The 21,251-nt window shown below is 44.7% G+C and overlaps 1 protein-coding gene across 1 annotated transcript; it reads right to left on the reverse strand.

The window, feature by feature from the left end:
- Nucleotides 1–12,590: 12,590 nt before the first annotated feature.
- On the reverse strand, nucleotides 12,591–15,020 carry LOC122923783 (uncharacterized transmembrane protein DDB_G0289901-like). Its single transcript, XM_044274623.1, has 2 exons — nucleotides 14,932–15,020; nucleotides 12,591–14,019 (listed from the first exon to the last, which is right to left on the reverse strand). The coding sequence occupies exons 1-2, from the start codon at nucleotides 15,018–15,020 to the stop codon at nucleotides 12,591–12,593; spliced, it is 1,518 nt and encodes a 505-aa protein (XP_044130558.1).
- Between the last annotated feature and the right edge of the window lie 6,231 nt (nucleotides 15,021–21,251).

Genomic DNA, 21,251 nt, shown 5'->3' on the forward strand with positions numbered 1-21,251 from the left:
CTTTTTGAATTTTTCCTGGAGCTGAGCAGTTTGTTTCTTTCAGAAATGAGGATTTTCTAAAGACTGAGGAAACTGTTATCATATAGTTCTCATTAATATTAGGAATCCTCTGTGTCTCATCATGTACCATGACTAACATTAGCCCCTGTATTTTTCCACGCTCACTTACTATTTTTACTCTCATCCCCACATGATGAGCATATGCCGGGATATGGGGCCAGCTCACTGTACATTGACAATCAGGTCGTTGGCTGACCTCCCATTAAGGTTCGTATTTGGATGCAGCTAGGGCATGGACAGGATTTTAAATGGAGAGATTCAGGGGTTTGAAATGAAGCATTAAAAAGAAAAAAAAAATGGATACCACAGTTTCTAACTTATAAATACTGCATTTAGTTTCTGTGCAGCGTCATACGGTGTCCAGATAGATAGTACATATAACATGTCACACAGTGCCCAGATAAATAGTGCATACAACAAGCTAGTAATGCCACAAGGTGTCCAGATAGATAGTACATATAACATGTCACACAGTGCCCAGATAAATAGTGCATACAACAAGCTAGTAATGCCACAAGGTGTCCAGATAGATAGTACATATAACATGTCACACAGTGCCCAGATAAATAGTGCATACAACAAGCTAGTAATGCCACAAGGTGTCCAGATAGATAGTACATATAACATGTCACACAGTGCCCAGATAAATAGTGCATACAACAAGCTAGTAATGCCACAAGGTGTCCAGATAAATAGTACAAATAACAACCTAGTAATGCCACAAAGTGCCCAGATAAATACTTCATACAATATCCAGAAATGGCACAAAGTGTCCCCCCCCCCCCCCACAAAAAAATAGTACATAACAGCCTAGTAATACCACAAAGTATCCAGACAGATAACACAAATAACACATATAACATTTCAGTAATACAACAAAGTGCCCAGATGAATAGTACATATAACAACCTAGTAATGCCACACAATGCCCAGATAGATAGTACATATACCATTCCAAGCAATACTATGCAGAGCCTAGATTTAAAAAGTCCTTATAACATCCCAGTAACACCATACAGTATATAGTACATATAAGAAAGCCGCAGATAGATAATACCGATAACATCCAAGTTATGCAGTACCACACAGTGCCCAGGTACGTAAAATATATACCATACCAGTAATACCACACAGTGCCAAGGTAAATACATAACACATACCAGTAATGTCTCACAGTGTCCAGATATATCGTACATGTAACTTCCCAGTAATGTCACCCAGTACCGTGTAGATAGTACATATAACTTCCCAGTAAAGTCACCCAGTACCGTGTAGATAGTACATATAACTTCCCAGTAATGTCACCCAGTGCCCGTGTAGATAGTACATGGAACACCCCAGTAATGTCATCCAGTACCAGTGTAGATAGTACATATAACTTCCCAGTAATGTCACATAGTACCCGTGTAGATAGTACATAGAACACCCCAGTAATGTCACACAGTACCCGTGTAGATAGTACATAGAACACCCCAGTAATGTCACACAGTACCCGTCTAGATAGTACATGAAACACCTCAGTAATGTCACACAGTACCCGTGTAGATAGTACATAGAACACCCCAGTAATGTCACACAGTACCCGTGTAGATAGTACATAGAACACCCCAGTAATGTCACACAGTACCCGTGTAGATAGTACCTAGAACACCCCAGTAATGTCACACAGTACCCGTGTAGATAGTACCTAGAACACCCCAGTAATGTCACACAGTACCCGTGTAGATAGTACATAGAACACCCCAGTAATGTCACACAGTACCCGTGTAGATAGTACCCGTGTAGATAGTACATAGAACACCCCAGTAATGTCACACAGTACCCGTGTAGATAGTACCTAGAACACCCCAGTAATGTCACACAGTACCCGTGTAGATAGTACATAGAACACCCCAGTAATGTCACACAGTACCCGTCTAGATAGTACATGAAACACCCCAGTAATGTCACACAGTACCCGTGTAGATAGTACCTAGAACACCCCAGTAATGTCACACAGTACCCGTGTAGATAGTACATAGAACCCCCCAGTAATGTCACACAGTACCCGTCTAGATAGTACATGAAACACCCCAGTAATGTCACACAGTACCCGTGTAGATAGTACATTAAACACCCCAGTAATGTCACACAGTACCCGTGTAGATAGTACATAGAACACCCCAGTAATGTCACACAGTACCCGTGTAGATAGTACATAGAACACCCCAGTAATGTCACACAGTACCCGTCTAGATAGTACATGAAACACCCCAGTAATGTCACACAGTACCCGTGTAGATAGTACATAGAACACCCCAGTAATGTCACACAGTACCCGTGTAGATAGTACCCGTGTAGATAGTACATAGAACACCCCAGTAATGTCACACAGTACCCGTGTAGATAGTACCTAGAACACCCCAGTAATGTCACACAGTACCCGTGTAGATAGTACATAGAACACCCCAGTAATGTCACACAGTACCCGTGTAGATAGTACATAGAACACCCCAGTAATGTCACACAGTACCCGTCTAGATAGTACATGAAACACCTCAGTAATGTCACACAGTACCCGTCTAGATAGTACATAGAACACCCCAGTAATGTCACACAGTACCCGTGTAGATAGTACATAGAACACCCCAGTAATGTCACACAGTACCCGTGTAGATAGTACATAGAACACCCCAGTAATGTCACACAGTACCCGTGTAGATAGTACATAGAACACCCCAGTAATGTCACACAGTACCCGTGTAGATAGTACATAGAACACCCCAGTAATGTCACACAGTACCCGTGTAGATAGTACATAGAACACCCCAGTAATGTCACACAGTACCCGTGTAGATAGTACCCGTGTAGATAGTACATAGAACACCCCAGTAATGTCACACAGTACCCGTGTAGATAGTACCTAGAACACCCCAGTAATGTCACACAGTACCCGTGTAGATAGTACATAGAACACCCCAGTAATGTCACACAGTACCCGTCTAGATAGTACATGAAACACCTCAGTAATGTCACACAGTACCCGTGTAGATAGTACATAGAACACCCCAGTAATGTCACACAGTACCCGTCTAGATAGTACATGAAACACCCCAGTAATGTCACACAGTACCCGTGTAGATAGTACATAGAACACCCCAGTAATGTCACACAGTACCCGTCTAGATAGTACATGAAACACCCCAGTAATGTCACACAGTACCCGTGTAGATAGTACATTAAACACCCCAGTAATGTCACACAGTACCCGTGTAGATAGTACATAGAACACCCCAGTAATGTCACACAGTACCCGTGTAGATAGTACATAGAACACCCCAGTAATGTCACACAGTACCCGTCTAGATAGTACATGAAACACCCCAGTAATGTCACACAGTACCCGTGTAGATAGTACATAGAACACCCCAGTAATGTCACACAGTACCCGTCTAGATAGTACATAGAACACCCCAGTAATGTCACACAGTACCCGTGTAGATAGTACCTAGAACACCCCAGTAATGTCACACAGTACCCGTGTAGATAGTACATAGAACACTCCAGTAATGTCACACAGTACCCGTGTAGATAGTACATAGAACACCCCAGTAATGTCACACAGTACCCGTGTAGATAGTACCTAGAACACCCCAGTAATGTCACACAGTACCCGTGTAGATAGTACATAGAACACCCCAGTAATGTCACACAGTACCCGTGTAGATAGTACCTAGAACACCCCAGTAATGTCACACGGTACCCGTGCAGATAGTACATAGAACACCCCAGTAATGTCACACGGTACCCGTGTAGATAGTACATAGAACACCCCAGTAATGTCACAGAGTACCCGTGTAGATAGTACATAGAACACCCCAGTAATGTCACACAGTACCCGTGTAGATAGTACATAGAACACCCCAGTAATGTCACAGAGTACCCGTGTAGATAGTACATAGAACACCCCAGTAATGTCACACACCCATGTAGATAGTACATGAAATACCCCAGTAATGTCACATAGTACCCAGATAAATACTACATATAACATCCCTCTAATACCACACAGTGCCCAGATAGATAATACAAATATCAACCTAAGAATACCACACAGATAGATAGCACATATAATATACCAGTGATGCAACACAGTGCCAAGAGAGATAGAATATAGAACATCCCACTTATGTCACACAATGCCCAGATAAGTGGTACATATAAAATCTCAGTAATGACACAGTGCCCAGATAAATAGTACATATCACATACCAATGACATACAGTGTCCAGATAAGTCATATTTTACAATTCTCATACAAATAGCACTAAATAGAAAAAAAACTTTTAAAAACCCATTTAAATTGCCCTATACAATGCCCATGTAATCTGTGCCATTCGTTGCCCATTGTAGGGATTTGCTCTGGTAGGCAGGGTAAGCGGACACAATACAGAGGAAAAACCACAGTTGAAAAGCAAAAGTCAGTGTTTGTTCACACAAAAAGGCAGAAAAGAAACACAATACTTGGCAGGGCCCTGGTAATTCACACCGCAGTAATCCTCGTGTTAATTCACACAGCAAAGGTCCACAGAACTCTAAAACACGTCACCTGGCAGTCCACAGCAGGCTTTAGGGTGCCTGGCTTCCAGCTGGCAGCTCTCATCCTTGCAGTATGGCAGAACTCCTCAGCTCTTAAAACACAGATCTCCACTATCACCCGGAGGTTCATTCCACACCCAGCTGAGCTGCTGGCTGGGTTTTTAAACCCCAGCCCAAAACCTGGCCTGGACGTGGGGAACAGCCACCCACCCTGCTCTCTGGCTGCTCCCAATAAGAACCAGCCCGGATCGGCTTTACAGCCACACTAAGTAAAACAGTGTCAGCGAGCACTCAACTTATAGCTAAAGAGCTAATGGAGATGTTCTCCCGAGTGGGGCTACCTAAAGAGGTCCTGACTGACAAGGGGACCCCTTTTATGTCCAAGGTCATGCGGGAACTCTGCAAGTTGCTGCGTATTAAACAGTTACGTGCATCCATGTACTATCCACAAACGGACAGACTGGTTTGAAGGTTTAGCAAAACCCTAAAAACCATGTTAAAAAGGATGGTGACCAAAGATGGAAAGGATTGGGACCTTTTTCTGCCCTATCTCATGTTTGCAGTGCGAGAGGTGCCCCAGCGTAATCAAGGACAACCAAAATGTCTTGGTGTCCCCTAGCGGACTTCGGTACAGGACCTACTTGGTCCATAGCGATTTGCTTAAATGGTACTTCGATGATCGGAAGGGGTACCAAGGGACTGCGAAAAAGGTGCTGGGGGCTGGTTGCCTGGCAGGTCAGGCAAGACCTACAGAACTCGTCCACCTCTTTAAACACACTTGGCCAGTAAAACCGTTGTAGTATCCGGTCCTGTGTTTTCTGAATTCCCAGATGACCACCGAGAACATGCTGGTGGGCTAACTCTAACACGAGTTTGCGATAAGCCTGGGGCACCACCAACTGTTCAACGGATTCACCTTGCAGCTGGTTTACCCGATACAACATATCCGGATTGGCCACAAAATGGGGGAACACCGACTCTGCCCCTGGTTGTTGTGGTTCACCATCTATTATTAGTACATTTTTCCAGGATCAGGATAAGGTTGGATCCCCGTGTTGCACGGTACCAAAATTCCCCGGAGACATTGAGGTCTGCCAGCTCAGGCCCCGGGGGCAAGTCCTCCATCTCTCCCACCATTACACTCAGCGGGATTGTCTCCTCCTCTTCCACCGAAGTGATGGTCACCCCTACCGCTGGCCCTTCGGACTCAGGTTCCCAGGGTTCTGGTCTCCCCCCTGAGCCGGGCCACTCTGCTAGGGTTACATCTGTCTCATGCGTATCAGTCACTCTCGAAACAGGCCACAGTGCTGTGAAACCCGGGAAGTCTCTCCCTACTATAAGTTCATAATGTAGGTTGGTTGCGACAGCCACCTCGTGGATCCACCTGCCGGAAACCATTGACAGAGACACCATAGCAGTAGGATAGTCTTTTAAGTCCCCATGTATACACATGACTCCGACCTTACAGCCGGTGTACTCAGCAGAGCGTACCAGGGAAGCCCTTACCAGGGTCACCAGACTTCCTGAGTCCAACAGAGCCTCTGCTGGAGTGTCTCCCACCTCAACCTGGCACAGGTGGTTCAGAGACTCCGGAGCACCCACTGCACACAGTTTCCTGTTATAAAATGAGTGACGGAAGCCATAGTTTGTGTCCATGGGGTCCTCCTGACGTGGACAGTCCACTCGAACATGGCCAGGCTCCCGACACCGCCAGCAGATTATTGGAGCAGGGTCCACAGGGGTTACATCCCGGGCGGGTTTGGTGGGTACCGGTTGCTGGGTCCGGGGTGGAGAATTACGGGATTTGACTGCCCCCTCCCAACAGAACCTCCCTGTAAGTTCTGGGTAGCCTCATAGCGCTCCACCAGGTCGACCATCTCCAGCGCATTACCTGGAAAGACCTGGCCAATCCATTGCTGGAGAGGGGGTGGCAGAGCCCTTCAGAACCTGTCTGCTACCAACCGGTACAACATAGCAGTGGGGCTCAGCACGTCAGGCTGTAGCCACTTTTGCAACAGATTGAGCAGGTCATAATACTGGGGTCTCACAGGCTCCGCCGGGTTGAACCCCCACTCATGCACCCGCTGGGCCCGGACTAGCACATTCACCCCCAGTCTTGCCAAAATCTCCCCCTTTACTCTTGGGTAGTCGGCCGCTTGATTGTCCGGCAAGTCGAAAAACACCCGCTGGGACTCTGATGTCAGAAAAGGAGCATCGACCTCAGCCCACTGGTCTTGGGGCAGCTTTTCCCTGGTGGCCACTTTCTCATACATGGCCAGGTAGGTCTCGACGTTGTCTGCAGGGGTCATTTTAGGAATCGCTGCACGGACCGCTTTCCGGGCATCGTGTACGCTTGGGGTTGCTCCTGCTGTCTGCAAAGTCATCACGTGTTGTAGCAGCAACTGGTTGGTCTCCTGCTGCTGCTTATTAGCCTCGCGTTGCTGCAGGTTAGCCTCCACGAGGACCTTCATAACAGCCTCCATTTCGTCACGTGACACCGGTTTGAATCTAGCCGGTTTGATAAATGACATACAACCGTGTGCTAACCAAAAATATTTTGGCGTTAACGCCAGCCTCACTGCGCTTGCCTGCATCCTCCAGCAATTGTAGGGATTTGCTCTGGTAGGCAGGGCAAGCGGACACAATACAGAGGCAAAACCACGGTTGATAAACAAAAGTCAGTGTTTATTCACACAAAAAGGCAGAATAGAAACACAATACTTGGCAGGGCCCTGCTGTTAATTCACACCGCAGGAATCCTCGTGTTAATTCACACACAAAATTCCCGGTTCTTATCTCACCGAGGCCAGGAACCTCGGTGACACGTACCTTCCGTCAATGACTGACCCCTGCGCCTTCCTACACCACATCTTATATGAGTATCATATTGTGCATTTGCCATTGTCCACAAGCTCATAGTTTGATATACTCACACACAATCACACTTACACACACTCACACACTTGTCCCTTGGGTTGTTATTCTGGGCAGAAGGAATGAAGGACAGGATACACTTGTGTCTGTTCTTTATATTTTTATGTATAGCCTGTTACTTTATGTTGTCCCTTTAAGAAGATGACACCTTCTCTGTGGCCATATTTGACGTAGAGTGACTGGCACTGCAGTGTTTAAGCAGATGAATTAACATCAAGGTGTGAAGCCGGTCCACGACAAGACTCCTTCTCTCCAAAACAATAACTGCACTGCTGGATAAGATCGAGCCTACTGTGAGCCGCCATCTGGCAACCAGACAGAGAAGATCTGATCTGTCAGCAGCACACAAATCACCCGCAACCGCTTAACAAGTGCACCCTGCCACATCTCACAGCATTCCTACAGTTATATGTGACCTATACCAAGATATTCACTCTGTGCTCAGGGGTGTATGCACCATAGGGCCAACACCAGGACCCTTGGAGAGTGGGAGATGCCCTATATGTTTGGACTAGGTGTAATGAACTCCCGCCTTCACAATACCGTCCTCTGACCCCTTCGTGCCTCATCATATCATCCTCTGACGCCCACACCTCATCACTGTCTTCTGACCCCCTACACTCTCAACATCCTTTTCTGACTCCCATACCTTATCTCGATCCTCTGACCCCAACACGTCATCACCATCCTCTGAATCCCCATGTCTCATCACTGTCCTCTGACTCTAACACCTCATCACCATCCTCTGACCCACCCCACCCCACCCTCTCAACTCCCTACTCTGACCCCCACACCTCATCACTGTCTTCTGACCCCACCTGTGTCTAATCACTGTCCTATGATCCCTGGCTCACTTATCATTGTCCTCTGAACCTCTTATGCTCCCTCCTATCATTGTCCCCTGAACCCCCATGTCCTCATCATTGTCCTCTGAACCCCCATGCTCTCATCACTCTATGACCCCCCACACTTTAATTATCATCCTCTGACCCCCTGCACTCTAATTCCCATCCTGTGACCCCCAACTCTCATCATCAACCTCTGACCTCCAACACTCTAATCATCGTCCTCTAAGCCACCGCGTTTTCATCCTCCTGGCTCCCTGGGTTCTAATTCCTGTTCTGTGACCCCCCACATTCTCATTCCTAACCTGTGACCTCCACACTCTCCTCATCATCCTTTGACCGGACACATTCTCATCATCATCCTCTGACCCCTATGCTCTCATCATTGTCCTCTGACCCCCCCCCCCCACCACACTCTCATTCTTTTGACCTCCACACTTTCATCATCATCCTTTGACCCTTGCGCTCTTATCATTTGTCCTGTGATCTCCTGCGCTCTCATCATCCTCTGACCGGCTGCACTCTCATCATCACACTCTCATCATCCTCAGCCTAGGAGGAGTTGTCCTATTTCGATGAGTTGGCCATCTGGCATGTCTTGAGCTGCCACTGTCTAAGGACTTACAGTAGCGGGAGCGCAATCAGCGTCATCTTCTGCCGTCATGAAATGACCCCGCTAGATTTAATCATCTCTTATAGTCCTGGTAATGAGAACATATGGTCACACTAGTTAATGCACAGTAAATCTCTGCATTTTAATTCAGCAGGTGATGCCGCTGGTCCCTTTGATAGTCTGAGATGTTCCAGTGCTATACCCCTCTGCTAATGTTAACCTCTTGGAGGAGCTGTGCTACCAACTTTAATGTTTTTTGCAATCTCAAAAGGCAACATGTCCAGACTGCCAAGATTGACCGATGATCACTGCCGTGAAGTCTAGGGCTGGTCATACACTTAGATAAATGCTGGACATACCTGCCGATTTCAGTGAGACTGACAGACTATCTAATGTGTGAGGGATCTCCCGATAACAAATGTCAGGGGAAGAAGGAAAGGGGAATTTATTTTCTACATGCTTGATCCTTTTGATCTTGGAGAGATAATCCACTTCCAGAAGACTCTACGCCAGGTTTCCCCCATCTCCCCAAGCCAAGCATACAGGTGCATGGTGGGATAGGGAGAGCTATCTGTTGGCCAAGCCAGCAACAGTTGTCTCACATTTATGCTCAGCCTAACACCATGGACCACCCCCATGCACATACATGGTTAACTTGAGTAAGTGTGCACATGTCCTCAGACCCCTCTAGCAGTGACTTACCTACCTTGAGAACAGAAGAATCGGGTATACTTTTGCTCAATAAAAAAGCATTAGAGAACCTACCATCTAAAACATTAGATGGTCAGCTGGTGGCTTGAGCTTGGTGGGTTAGGCAGGCATTCATCTAACGTGTTTGGCCTAAGGGTCCCATGCCATGTGATTGAATCTTTTATGTGGCACCAAAAATCCACATTTGTCTGTGGCACATACAGGATGTCGTCAAACATACTTTGTAATGGGGCGGCAGGGGAGACACAAGATTGACTTTCCTGCACTAGATCTGTTTTTTTTACTTTTAATGGAAGAGATCCTGGTAGTAAGCAGATAACAAGGAATTTCTCGTTATGCAGTTTTCTCATAACACAACAGCTTCAATGCTGAGAAATGTTGCTCTCTCATCAACGGCACATCTGAGAGGAAGGTGTTCCCTGCTCCTTATGAAGTATCTACCAGATAACATCTGTCCTCTTCCTTCTCCTTCACAGCTCCACCATCATTAATTTACATTATTTATTTCAGCGACCCTAATTATGCAGATCCATCAAAAGTATGAATTACCACCACATCACCACTTTCCCATCGCCAGGAGCTTTTCGTATGTCAGGTGTAATGGGAAACAGCAGCTGATTAGTGACAATGTGTTCAATAACGGATTGGAAAGCGAGGCTCTTTAAAGAACTGATGCTTAGAGGGATTGTTTACTTCAGAGTGAGGGCCATTAAGGTGACCTAGGTGCTGGAACCCATCACAATAAACTGCTAACAGTAGAGGAGCCACAATGTAAATTATTGTTTTCCCTACAGTGAGGAAGAAGAATTGCAGGGCTCTCATAGTTTTCAAGGGAAGCAAAGAATGTGGTCCTCCAGAGTTGAGGCATTTAACTTCTGCTACTAGCTTTAACTATCAACTGGAAATTTACCTCAGCCTCTCATATTGCACTATGGCATAATAGACAACCACTTTAAACTCAGTTTTAAGCTCAATGATTTCCAAGGCTCCAATGTGCTATCATGGAAGCAGAAATCCTTGGTAGATGCTTTGACATTCCTTTCTACTGGAGATGAACCCCATCAGCATTTTTCGTTATCTATGAGGTTCCTTTAAGTTTGAGCCTCTAAAGAAACTCATGGAAACCTAGCAAAACATGGAAGAGTTCTGTAGAAATTGTTGCATAGGTTGCCATTACAGGCACATACTGTAGATCTCGACATTTTTAGTGGGATCTCTTTGCGGTTGAACATCTTTTTCCCACCTTATCTATGACACTTGTATATACAACAACTTGTATTTACTCCTCAATTGTCAGAGGTTGGACACTCAGAGAGTATCAAATATGGAGTCTACTGTAACCTACACTTGAGGAGTTGTCAAGTTTTAGGTGGATTCTTGTCATGTGGAGATATGTGAGGACAAGATTGAGCTCAGTAGTGCTTCAGGAGAAAGGGGTTTAAAGTTCATTAGAATTGATGGAGGTTTAAGAACCCAAGTGGTGATTTATTTAGGTTGGATGAAGATATTCAGAGTGTTTTTAGTATCTAGCTCCACCATCATGCAACTTTCTCAAAAACAAAGGAAGTAAAAATGTTTGGTTCTTCTTAGAAAACCCTCCTAAGAAGTATCTGTCAACAGGATCAACTGTATAACACAATGCATACAGCTAGGTAGGGTTGTTCCTGGTGATTAAAACAATACTTTTCTTGTGAAAATCGGAGGTGCCGTTCACAAGAAAAAAAACTTTTTTCTTTATACAAATGAGGGCTTTAGTGCACCGAGGGGTGGGGTTACTACTGGTCAGTTGACTGCACAGAGCGGCTAGGCCCCTCCCCTTGGGCTGAAGCCCTCAATTGTAAAAGTCCTTTTCTCAGGAACGCCTCAACCGATATTCACAAGGCAGGTATCATTTAAATCAGCATGGTCTACACTACCAGGCAGTATGTCAAGTGTAATAGGATTGATCAAACTGACGGGTGCTCTTTAAAGAGGTCGGCCAATTTTGTATCAAAAAAGTCACATCAAATATAATGAAAAGTTATGCAACCTTCTAACAAACTTTGTGTTTCACTCCCTCACCATGTTCAAGACCTCACTTGCTGGCAGGTATTGTAACCTGTGAGACTTATGAGAGTCTTGCAGCTATTGAATATAACGCATAATGTTTCCTTTCACTGACATCAAGCAAAAATCTTGAAAATTGCAGGAATTGAAACAAAAAGCATACTAGAATTTTTTTTCCATGTATGCCACCCAAAAAAATCTCTTTCAAAATGCTGCACCAGTTCTTCATTTTCAGGTAGAATCAACTTCCGCCCCTAGACCTCCCCCCATTTGTGGTCCATGGACCATGACCTAATCCTGGAGCTTCCAAACCTCTGCAGAAGTCAGGATTGTTCCATAAGCCGCTGTCTGTAGGCTGTAATTATACTGTGGGCTGAAATGGTTGCAGCTTCCCAGCTCAGAGACATTTCCATGCAGCAAGGCTGCTTCCAGGATTACATTTAATTAACCTCCGACCTTGGCATATTGTACAATCATATCATAAAAATGTTAACCAGCGTGCCGGGAGCCGCCACCATTCTCATTATGGCCACTTTCCTGCTAGAAAAAAAAAAAAAGGCAAGTAAAGAAATGTTCCTGTGGGCTGATAAGTATCAGGATGTGTAGGCGTATTCCTGCTGACACAGCGTCTATTCATGAGGGGATGCAGGCAACGGCGCCATGCCCCTACTGCATGGGTGGGGTGATGCAATGTTAGAAAAAGGGGTGACCTGCCCAAGGGTGATGCCACCTGGCTGAGATCAGAGGGTAGGTGGAAGAGAACCGCTACCAGCAAGGGGAAGGGGTCATTGTGACTATAGTTTTTAGCTACCACAATTATCACCACCACTACCATCATCCCTACCGCGATCACCACTGCTAACATTATCACTATCACTACCATCATTATCACCACTGCTACTATTACCACCACAACTACCACCATTATCACCACTACTACTATTACCACAACTACCACCATTATCTCCACTACTACTATTACCACCACAGCTACCACCTTTATCACCACTACTACTATTACCACCACAGCTACCACCTTTATCACCGCCATTATTATCATCATTACTACTATTATCACAACTACCACCATTATCACTGTCACCTCCACCATTATCACCGCTACTACTATTATCACAACTACCCCCATTATCACTTTCACCTCCAACATTATCACCACTACTACTATTATCACAACTACCCTCATTATCACTGTCACCACCACCATTATCACCACTACTACTATTATCACAACTACCCCCATTTTCACTGTCACCACCACCATTATCACCACTACTACTATTATCACAACTACCACCATTATCACTGTCACCGCCACCATTATCACCACTACTATTATAACAACTACCCCCATTATCACTTTCACCTCCACCATTATCACCACTACTGCTATTATCACAACTACCACCATTATCACTATCACTGCCACCATTATCACCACTACTACTATTATCACAACTACCCCCATTATCACTTTCACCTCCACCATTATCACCACTACTGCTATTATCACAACTACCACCATTATCACTATCACTGCCACCATTATCACCACTACTACTATTATCACAACTACCCCCATTATCGCTGTCACCACCACCATTATTACCACTACTACTATCACAACTACCACCATTATCACCACTACTACTATTATCACAACTACCACCATTATCACTGTCACCGCCACCATTATCACCACTACTACTATTATCACAACTACCACCATTATCACTGTCACCACAACCATTATCACCACTACTACTATTATCACAACTACCACCATTATCACTTTTACCTCCACCATTATCACCACTACTACTATTATCACAACTACCCCAATTATCACTGTCACCGCCACCATTATCACCACTACTACTATTGTCACAACTACCACCATTATCACTTTCACCTCCACCATTATCACCACTACTACTATTATCACAACTACCCCCATTATCACTGTCACCGCCACCATTATCACGACTACTACTATTGTCACAACTACCACCATTATCACTTTCACCTCCACCATTATAACCACTACAACTATTATTGCAACTACCGCCACCATTATCACCACTACTACTATTATCACAACTACCACCATTATCACTGTCACCGCCACCTTTATCACCACTACTACTATTGTCACAACTACCACCATTATCACTTTCACCTCCACCATTATAACCACTACAACTATTATCGCAACTACCGCCACCATTATCACCACTACTACTATTATCACAACTACCACTATATCACTGGCACCGCCACCATTATCCCAACTACCACCATTCGAGTCTTGTTCCCTGCTCTTCTTCGGTGCTATCCTTATTAAGATTCCCCCTGTGTGCGGCAGCGGGGTCAGCTTATTGTATATGTTAGACAAATGGTCCTCGGCTTCAGCTCTGCTACCTTGAATCCACAGATTGGTAATTGGTAGAGCAGCCATTTGACAGCTGTCATTGACTGTCTATCCACTCGAAGCCTGATTGTAAGTCCTCTCATCTCCCACTAATCAATGCATACCACTGCCGGCAGCGGTCAGGTAGTACCCGGATCAGACAATATTTTCATAGCACGATAACTAGGCATCTCCACAGGAGGCGAACATATTCCTTCTTTTTTAATAAAAACACAATAATTTGGCACGAAGGATACAGAGAAAATCGCGTTTCTGCTCACGGCTGCGAAATCGAGGGCAGCAACGAATAATAACAATATGGATCTATTTCTAAATCAAAAGCCAAAGATTCCAATTGTGTTATTTGCGTAATTTTGTATCCATTTTGTATTATACAAGATGAATAAATGCTCATTTGCCGGCATAAAGGATTATTGAAATTCGGTTGACATGAATAACTCTTCCATTATCTTCTATCTTGCACACTCTCGACGTTAACCATTACTTGTTGAAGGAGAACATTTTGCAGGCCTTAAAAAAGATAAAGGTTTGCAGCAATAATTGGCACATCTTCCTGGAGAAAAAGACCACGGTTAGTCTTGTCTTGGATCATAGCAGAAATCATGGTTCAATGGTCTCAGTGTGTATAAGACATGGGATAGTAGTAGCCTACTAGTAGGGTAGGACAAGATTTACAAAGCACCCAAACCTTCTACCTGGATTCCACAGTTAGCTGACCCTCTACACCTGGAAGGTTCCTCACTTCTCTCTTCTTGCATTGCTCACATTTTTCCTTTCCCTTCATCCTATCTACAGTACATGTCCCCTTCGATCCTTTCTGTTCATAGAAGCCTACAAATCATCAGGCCTTGAACCATAGTTACATAGTTGTTATGGTTGGAAAAAGACAAAAGTCCATCAAGTCCAACCAGTTTGTTATTGGCCGGTGTGATTATTCCCAATACTTTGACCTGAAAGCTACAGATATATGGGGTCATTTATCAAATTGGTGTAAAGAAGAACTGCCCATAGCAACCAATCAGATTTCACCTTTCATTTTTCACAGCTCCTTTGGGAAATGAAAGGTTGCTATGGGCAACTAAGCCAGTTCTACTTTACACCAGTTTGATAAATGACCCCAATAATGTGTATGTGGCCACCTGCTATTCAAGTGAGTAGGATAGCTGTGGGCGTGAGCAGTATCTCCTGGTCACCATTCTCCTCTATTATAGATATAAATAGGATGGTTCACAGGCATGCTCAGTATCTCCTGGTCACCACTCTCATTTGCTATAGACATGAATAGGATGGCTCATGGAGATGCGCAGTATCTCCTGGTCACCTCTCTCCTCTGTTATAAATATAAATAGGATGGCTCACAGACATGTGCAGTATCTCCTAGTCACCACACTCATCTGCTATAGACATGAATAGGATGGCTCATTGACATGCTCAGTATCTCCTGGTCACCTCTCTCCTCTGCTATAGATATGAATAGGATGGCTCATTGACATGCTCAGTATCTCCCGGTCACCTCTCTCCTCTGCTATAGATATGAATAGGATGGCTCATTGACATGCTCAGTATCTCCTGGTCACCTCTCTCCTCATCTTCTATAGACATGAATAGGATGGCTCATGGACATGCGCACTTTATCTCCCGACCACCTCTTCCCTCTGCTATAGACATGAATAGGATGGCTCATTGACATGCGCAGTATCTCCCGGCCACCTCTCTCCTCATCTTCTATAGACATGAATAGGATGGCTCATGGACATGCACAGTATCTCCCGTTCACCTCTCTCCTCTGCTATAGACATGAATAGGATGGCTCATGGACATGTGCAGTATCTCCCGGCCACCTCTCTCCTCATCTTCTATAGACATGAATAGGATGGCTCATGGACATGCGCAGTATCTCCCGGCCACCTCTCTCTCCTCTGCTATAGACATGAATAGGATGGCTCATTGACATGCGCAGTATCTCCCGGCCACCTCTCTCCTCATCTTCTATAGACATGAATAGGATGGCTCATGGACATGCGCACTTTATCTCCCGTTCACCTCTCTCCTCTGCTATAGACATGAATAGGATGGCTCATGGACATGCGCAGTATCTCCCGGCCACCTCTCTCTCCTCTGCTATAGACATGAATAGGATGGATCATGGACATGTGTAGAAGCTCCCGGCCACATCTCTCCTCTGCTATAGACATGAATAGGATGGCTCATGGACATGCGCAGTATCTCCCGGCCACCTCTCTCTCCTCTGCTATAGACATGAATAGGATGGATCATGGACATGTGTAGAAGCTCCCGGCCACATCTCTCCTCTGCTATAGACATGAATAGGATGGCTCATGGACATGCGCAGTATCTCCCGGCCACCTCTCTCTCCTCTGCTATAGACATGAATAGGATGGATCATGGACATGTGTAGAAGCTCCCGGCCACATCTCTCCTCTGCTATAGACATGAATAGGATGGCTCATGGACATGCTCAGTATCTCCTGGCCACCTATCTCCTCTGCTATAGACATGAATAGGATAGCTCATGGACATGTGTTGAAGCTCCCGGCCACCTCTTTACTCTGCTGCAGACATTACTAGGATGGCTCCTGGCCATGCACATGCTTATGGGGCCAATATTGAGAGTCTGTATCAGTGATGTGTAGGTATAGGTTGCTTTCAGACCAATGGTAATCTATGTATCAGTGATCAGGAGGTTTATCGGACTCACCTGTAGATTTTCATTGTTACTGTGTTTGACTTTAAGTAGAATCAGATGGAAATTTCTAAAGCAATTGTTCAATTGTCCAGAATTTTGCTGTGACGTGAAATGATTTTCACTAGATGTCTCTACATCGATGGATGCCAATACTTGTGACATGACTGGAAATATGTCCTGAAACATCATTTATCTTGGCAAATGTTTTAGCAGAAATGACCATTGACCATCCCTTGTCTCCACCATTTACAGTAATGAGAATGGACCGTTATCGACCTGACCATGGTTGTGCTGCTATCATAACAGACTTCTATTGACCCCAGCTCAGTAATACATCCCCAAAAATCAGTATATACTGACAAGTGCATCATACAAACCTTCCATTTAATGCTGCATATGTGGAAAACTGTCCATAGTCTTGAGCATGACCTTCATCTGTCCTTGACTATCCCATATATTTTCTTTATGTTGGAGACATATAGCTTATCTAGCAACTGACCCAACCTAGGTAAACCCAACCGGACGAAAAGAGTAGCCATCTACCAAGGATATCATTTATCATAAAGTAGCTCCAAAATGGTTATGCAATCACAGTTTTGGAAATTGCGTCATACCATGGTACATCGATGACGTAACAACCCAACCTCCCTCTCCCTCGATGAAGAAGCCCCATAAATGTGCCAAGTCTTGTGATTACAACTGCAATTTTCTATCATTCTTATAGTGGGTGGAGCTAACTTGTTACATCACATCTATGTAGAGAAAGTTAAGACAAGGGGGTGGAGTCTGACACCACCCTTTGGGTGCACCCAAAGGATTAGCTGCTTTATGATGAGAACAAAGCTTTGCCACTCCGCCCAGTGCCTATGGAGTATTGGGTACAATTCTGGGCCCTGGTGCACAAGAAGGACATAGAGGAGCTTGAGTGGGTTTAAAAGTGGGCAACCAACGTAATAAATATAATGGGTAGACTACAGAACCTAAAAAGATTTTCAAAATTAAGGTTATTTAGGTTAGAAAAATTGTGGTTGAGGGTCTACCTAAAACTGTGTGTGAATATATCAAAGCCATTACAGAGATGTCTATGGATACCGATTACTGTAACAAGGAGACATACTACACATCTTGGGAAAAGATGGTTTTTACATTAGTATAGAATGGGACTCTTTACTGTAAGAGCAGTGAAACTATGGGATTATTTACTATAAGAACTGTGGGTCTATGCATCTCTTTACTGTAGCAGCAATGAGACTATGGGACTCTTTAATGTAACAGCAATGAGACCATGGAACTTTTTAATGTAACAGCTACGAGGCTACGGGACTCTTTAATGTAAGAGCTGTGAGACTATAGGATTCTTTACTGTAAGAGCAGGAGACAATGGAATTATTTACTATAAGAACTGTGGGTCTATGCATCTCTTTACTGTAACAGCAATGAGACTATGGGACTCTTTAATGTAACAGCAATGAGGCTATGGGACTCTTTAATGTAAGAACAGTGAGGCTACGGGACTCTTTAATGTAAGAGCAGTGAGGCTACAGGACTCTTTAATGTAAGAACAGTGAGGCTATGGGACTCTACTATCAGATCAGTTATACCATGATATTCTTTACTGTGAGAGTAGTGACATTATTGGACACTACTGTAAGGCTATGTGAGACTATGAAATACCTTACTGTAAGAGTAGTGAGACTGTGAGACTATTTACTGTCAGAGCAGTGAGATGCTGGGATTCTTTACTGTAAGAGCAGTGAGACTATGGTGCTTTTTAGTGTAGGAGCAGTAAGACTATAGGATTCTTTACTGTAAGAGCAGTCAGACAATGAGGTTATTTACTGTAAGAGCAGTGAGACAATGAGGTTCTTTGCTGTAAGAGCAGTGAGACAATGAGGTTCTTTACTGTAAGAGCAGTGCGACAATGAGGTTCTTTACTGTAAGAGCAGTCAGACAATGAGGTTCTTTACTGTAAGAGCAGTGCGACAATGAGGTTCTTTACTGTAAGAGCAGTGCGACAATGAGGTTCTTTGCTGTAAGAGCAGTGAGACAATGAGGTTCTTTACTGTAAGAGCAGTGCGACAATGAGGTTCTTTACTGTAAGAGCAGTGAGACAATGAGGCTCGTTACTGCAAGAGAAGTGAAACAATGAGGTTCTTTACTGTAAGAGCAGTGAAACAATGAGGTTCTTTACTGTAAGAGCAGTCAGACAATGAGGTTATTTACTGTAAGAGCAGTGCGACAATGAGGTTCTTTGCTGTAAGAGCAGTGAGACAATGAGGTTCTTTACTGTAAGAGCAGTGAGACAATGAGGCTCGTTACTGCAAGAGAAGTGAAACAATGAGGTTCTTTACTGTAAGAGCAGTGAAACAATGAGGTTCTTTACTGTAAGAGCAGTGAGACAATGAGGTTCTTTACTGTAAGAGCAGTGAAACAATGAGGCTCGTTACTGTAAGAGCAGTGAGACAATGAGGTTCTTTACTGTAAGAGCAGTGAGACAATGAGGTTCTTTACTGTAAGAGCAGTGAGACAATGAGGTTCTTTACTGTAAGAGCAGTGAGACAATGAGGTTCTTTACTGTAAGAGCAGTGAGACAATGAGGTTCTTTACTGTAAGTGCAGTGAAACAATGAGGTTCTTTACTGTAAGAGCAGAGAGACTTTGGGACTCTCTCCCAGAGGACATTGTGATGGTGATCTCACTAAAAGAGTTCAATAGGTACCTGGATGCATTTCTAAAGAATGACAATATCACAGGGTAACTAGATTTCTGGAGAAGGATTGATGATCCAGGGAGTTTTTCTGAGTCACTTGTTTTCTACCTCACTTGGGGTGTTTGCCTACCTCTAGATCAGAATAATATGTTGAACTGGATGGAAAAATTGCTGTTTTCAGACTTACAAACTATGTTATGTTATATATTTTCAATATCGTGGGACAATAAGAGTCATGAAAATAATACACTACCGAAAAATGACAAAATAACACCTGGAAAACTTAAAGGGGTATTCCCATCTTATGGATCATCTTTTATTTAAATATTTTTTCCCCAGTGAACATTTTGCCCAATACTTTTCATTTCCTACCGTTCTTATTAAAAATTGATGTTTCATTTTTCATTGTTGATGCGTGTTTCCCATGGATACGGCCACCTCTCGCCTGCCGCATCCATGGGCCACGCTTGCACAGAGGAGCTCCTGCGATCCAGTGGCCGGACTCTCATAGAAAATGTGAACGCACGCGTCTCCGGCGGCTCCGGGTAGCTGCGCTAGCGCTGATTCTATATTCCTTTGAGTCACGTCTAAAATAGTAAATGCAGCACAAAAGAATATAGATTAGCGCATGCGCGGCGCCCGAACAGTTCGGAGAAGGCCGTAGGGGGAGAGAATAGTGTGTTATTATCAGCAGAGGAGGAGGGTATCTGTCCGAGCTTTCAGTGTTCAGCAGCGCAGCCCGGATCTCCTCAGTGAATGGTGAGGAGATCGGGGCTGCGCTGCTGTGTATAACTGTGCCGCCCCCCCCCCCCTTTCAATTTCAGGATGGCTGAGCAGAACCCAATGCCCCCATGCCTGCACTGATGTGGGCCGGTAACCCCTTCCATCCCGCAGTCCATAGGGACCGCTCTATGGAAGGGGGAGCTCCCTCCCCCATCGGGCACTGCACTGCTGTGTCAGCTCTGATGGTTACCATGGCAATCGGGAGCCTTCACAGGCATCCGACTTTCCATGGTATATCCAAGCCTGATCAGGCTCCTGCTAAAAGCAGGAGCCTGACCAGGCTAAGGCCTCTTTCACACTGGCATCATGGTGTTGGATCGGATAAGATGCGGGTGCGTCGCGGGAAAATTTTTCCATGCGAGTGCAAAACATTTTAATCCATTTTGCACGCGCATGAGAAAAATCGGCATGTTTGGTACCCAAACCCGAACTTCTTCACAGAGGTTCGGGTTTGGGTTAGGTGTTTTGTTGATTGTATTATTTTTCCTTATAAAGGCTCTTTCATACTTGCGTTCTTTTCTTCCGGCATAGAGTTCCGTCGTCGTGGCTCTATGCCGGAAGAATCCTGATCAGTTTTATCCTAATGCATTCTGAATGGAGAGAAATCCGTTCAGGATGCATCAGGATGTCTTCAGTTCCGGACCGGAAAGTTTTTGGGCCGGAGAAAATACTGCAGCATGCTGCGCTTTTTGCTCCGGCCAAAAATCCTGAAGACTTGCCGCAAGGCCGGATCCAGAATTAATGCCCATTGAAAGGCATTAATCCGGATCCGGCCTTAAGCTAAACGTTGTTTCGGCGCATTGCCGGATCCGACGT

The sequence above is a fragment of the Bufo gargarizans genome, unplaced genomic scaffold (assembly GCF_014858855.1).
Source record: "Bufo gargarizans isolate SCDJY-AF-19 unplaced genomic scaffold, ASM1485885v1 original_scaffold_1901_pilon, whole genome shotgun sequence".
Classification (NCBI taxonomy): Eukaryota; Metazoa; Chordata; class Amphibia; order Anura; family Bufonidae; genus Bufo; species Bufo gargarizans.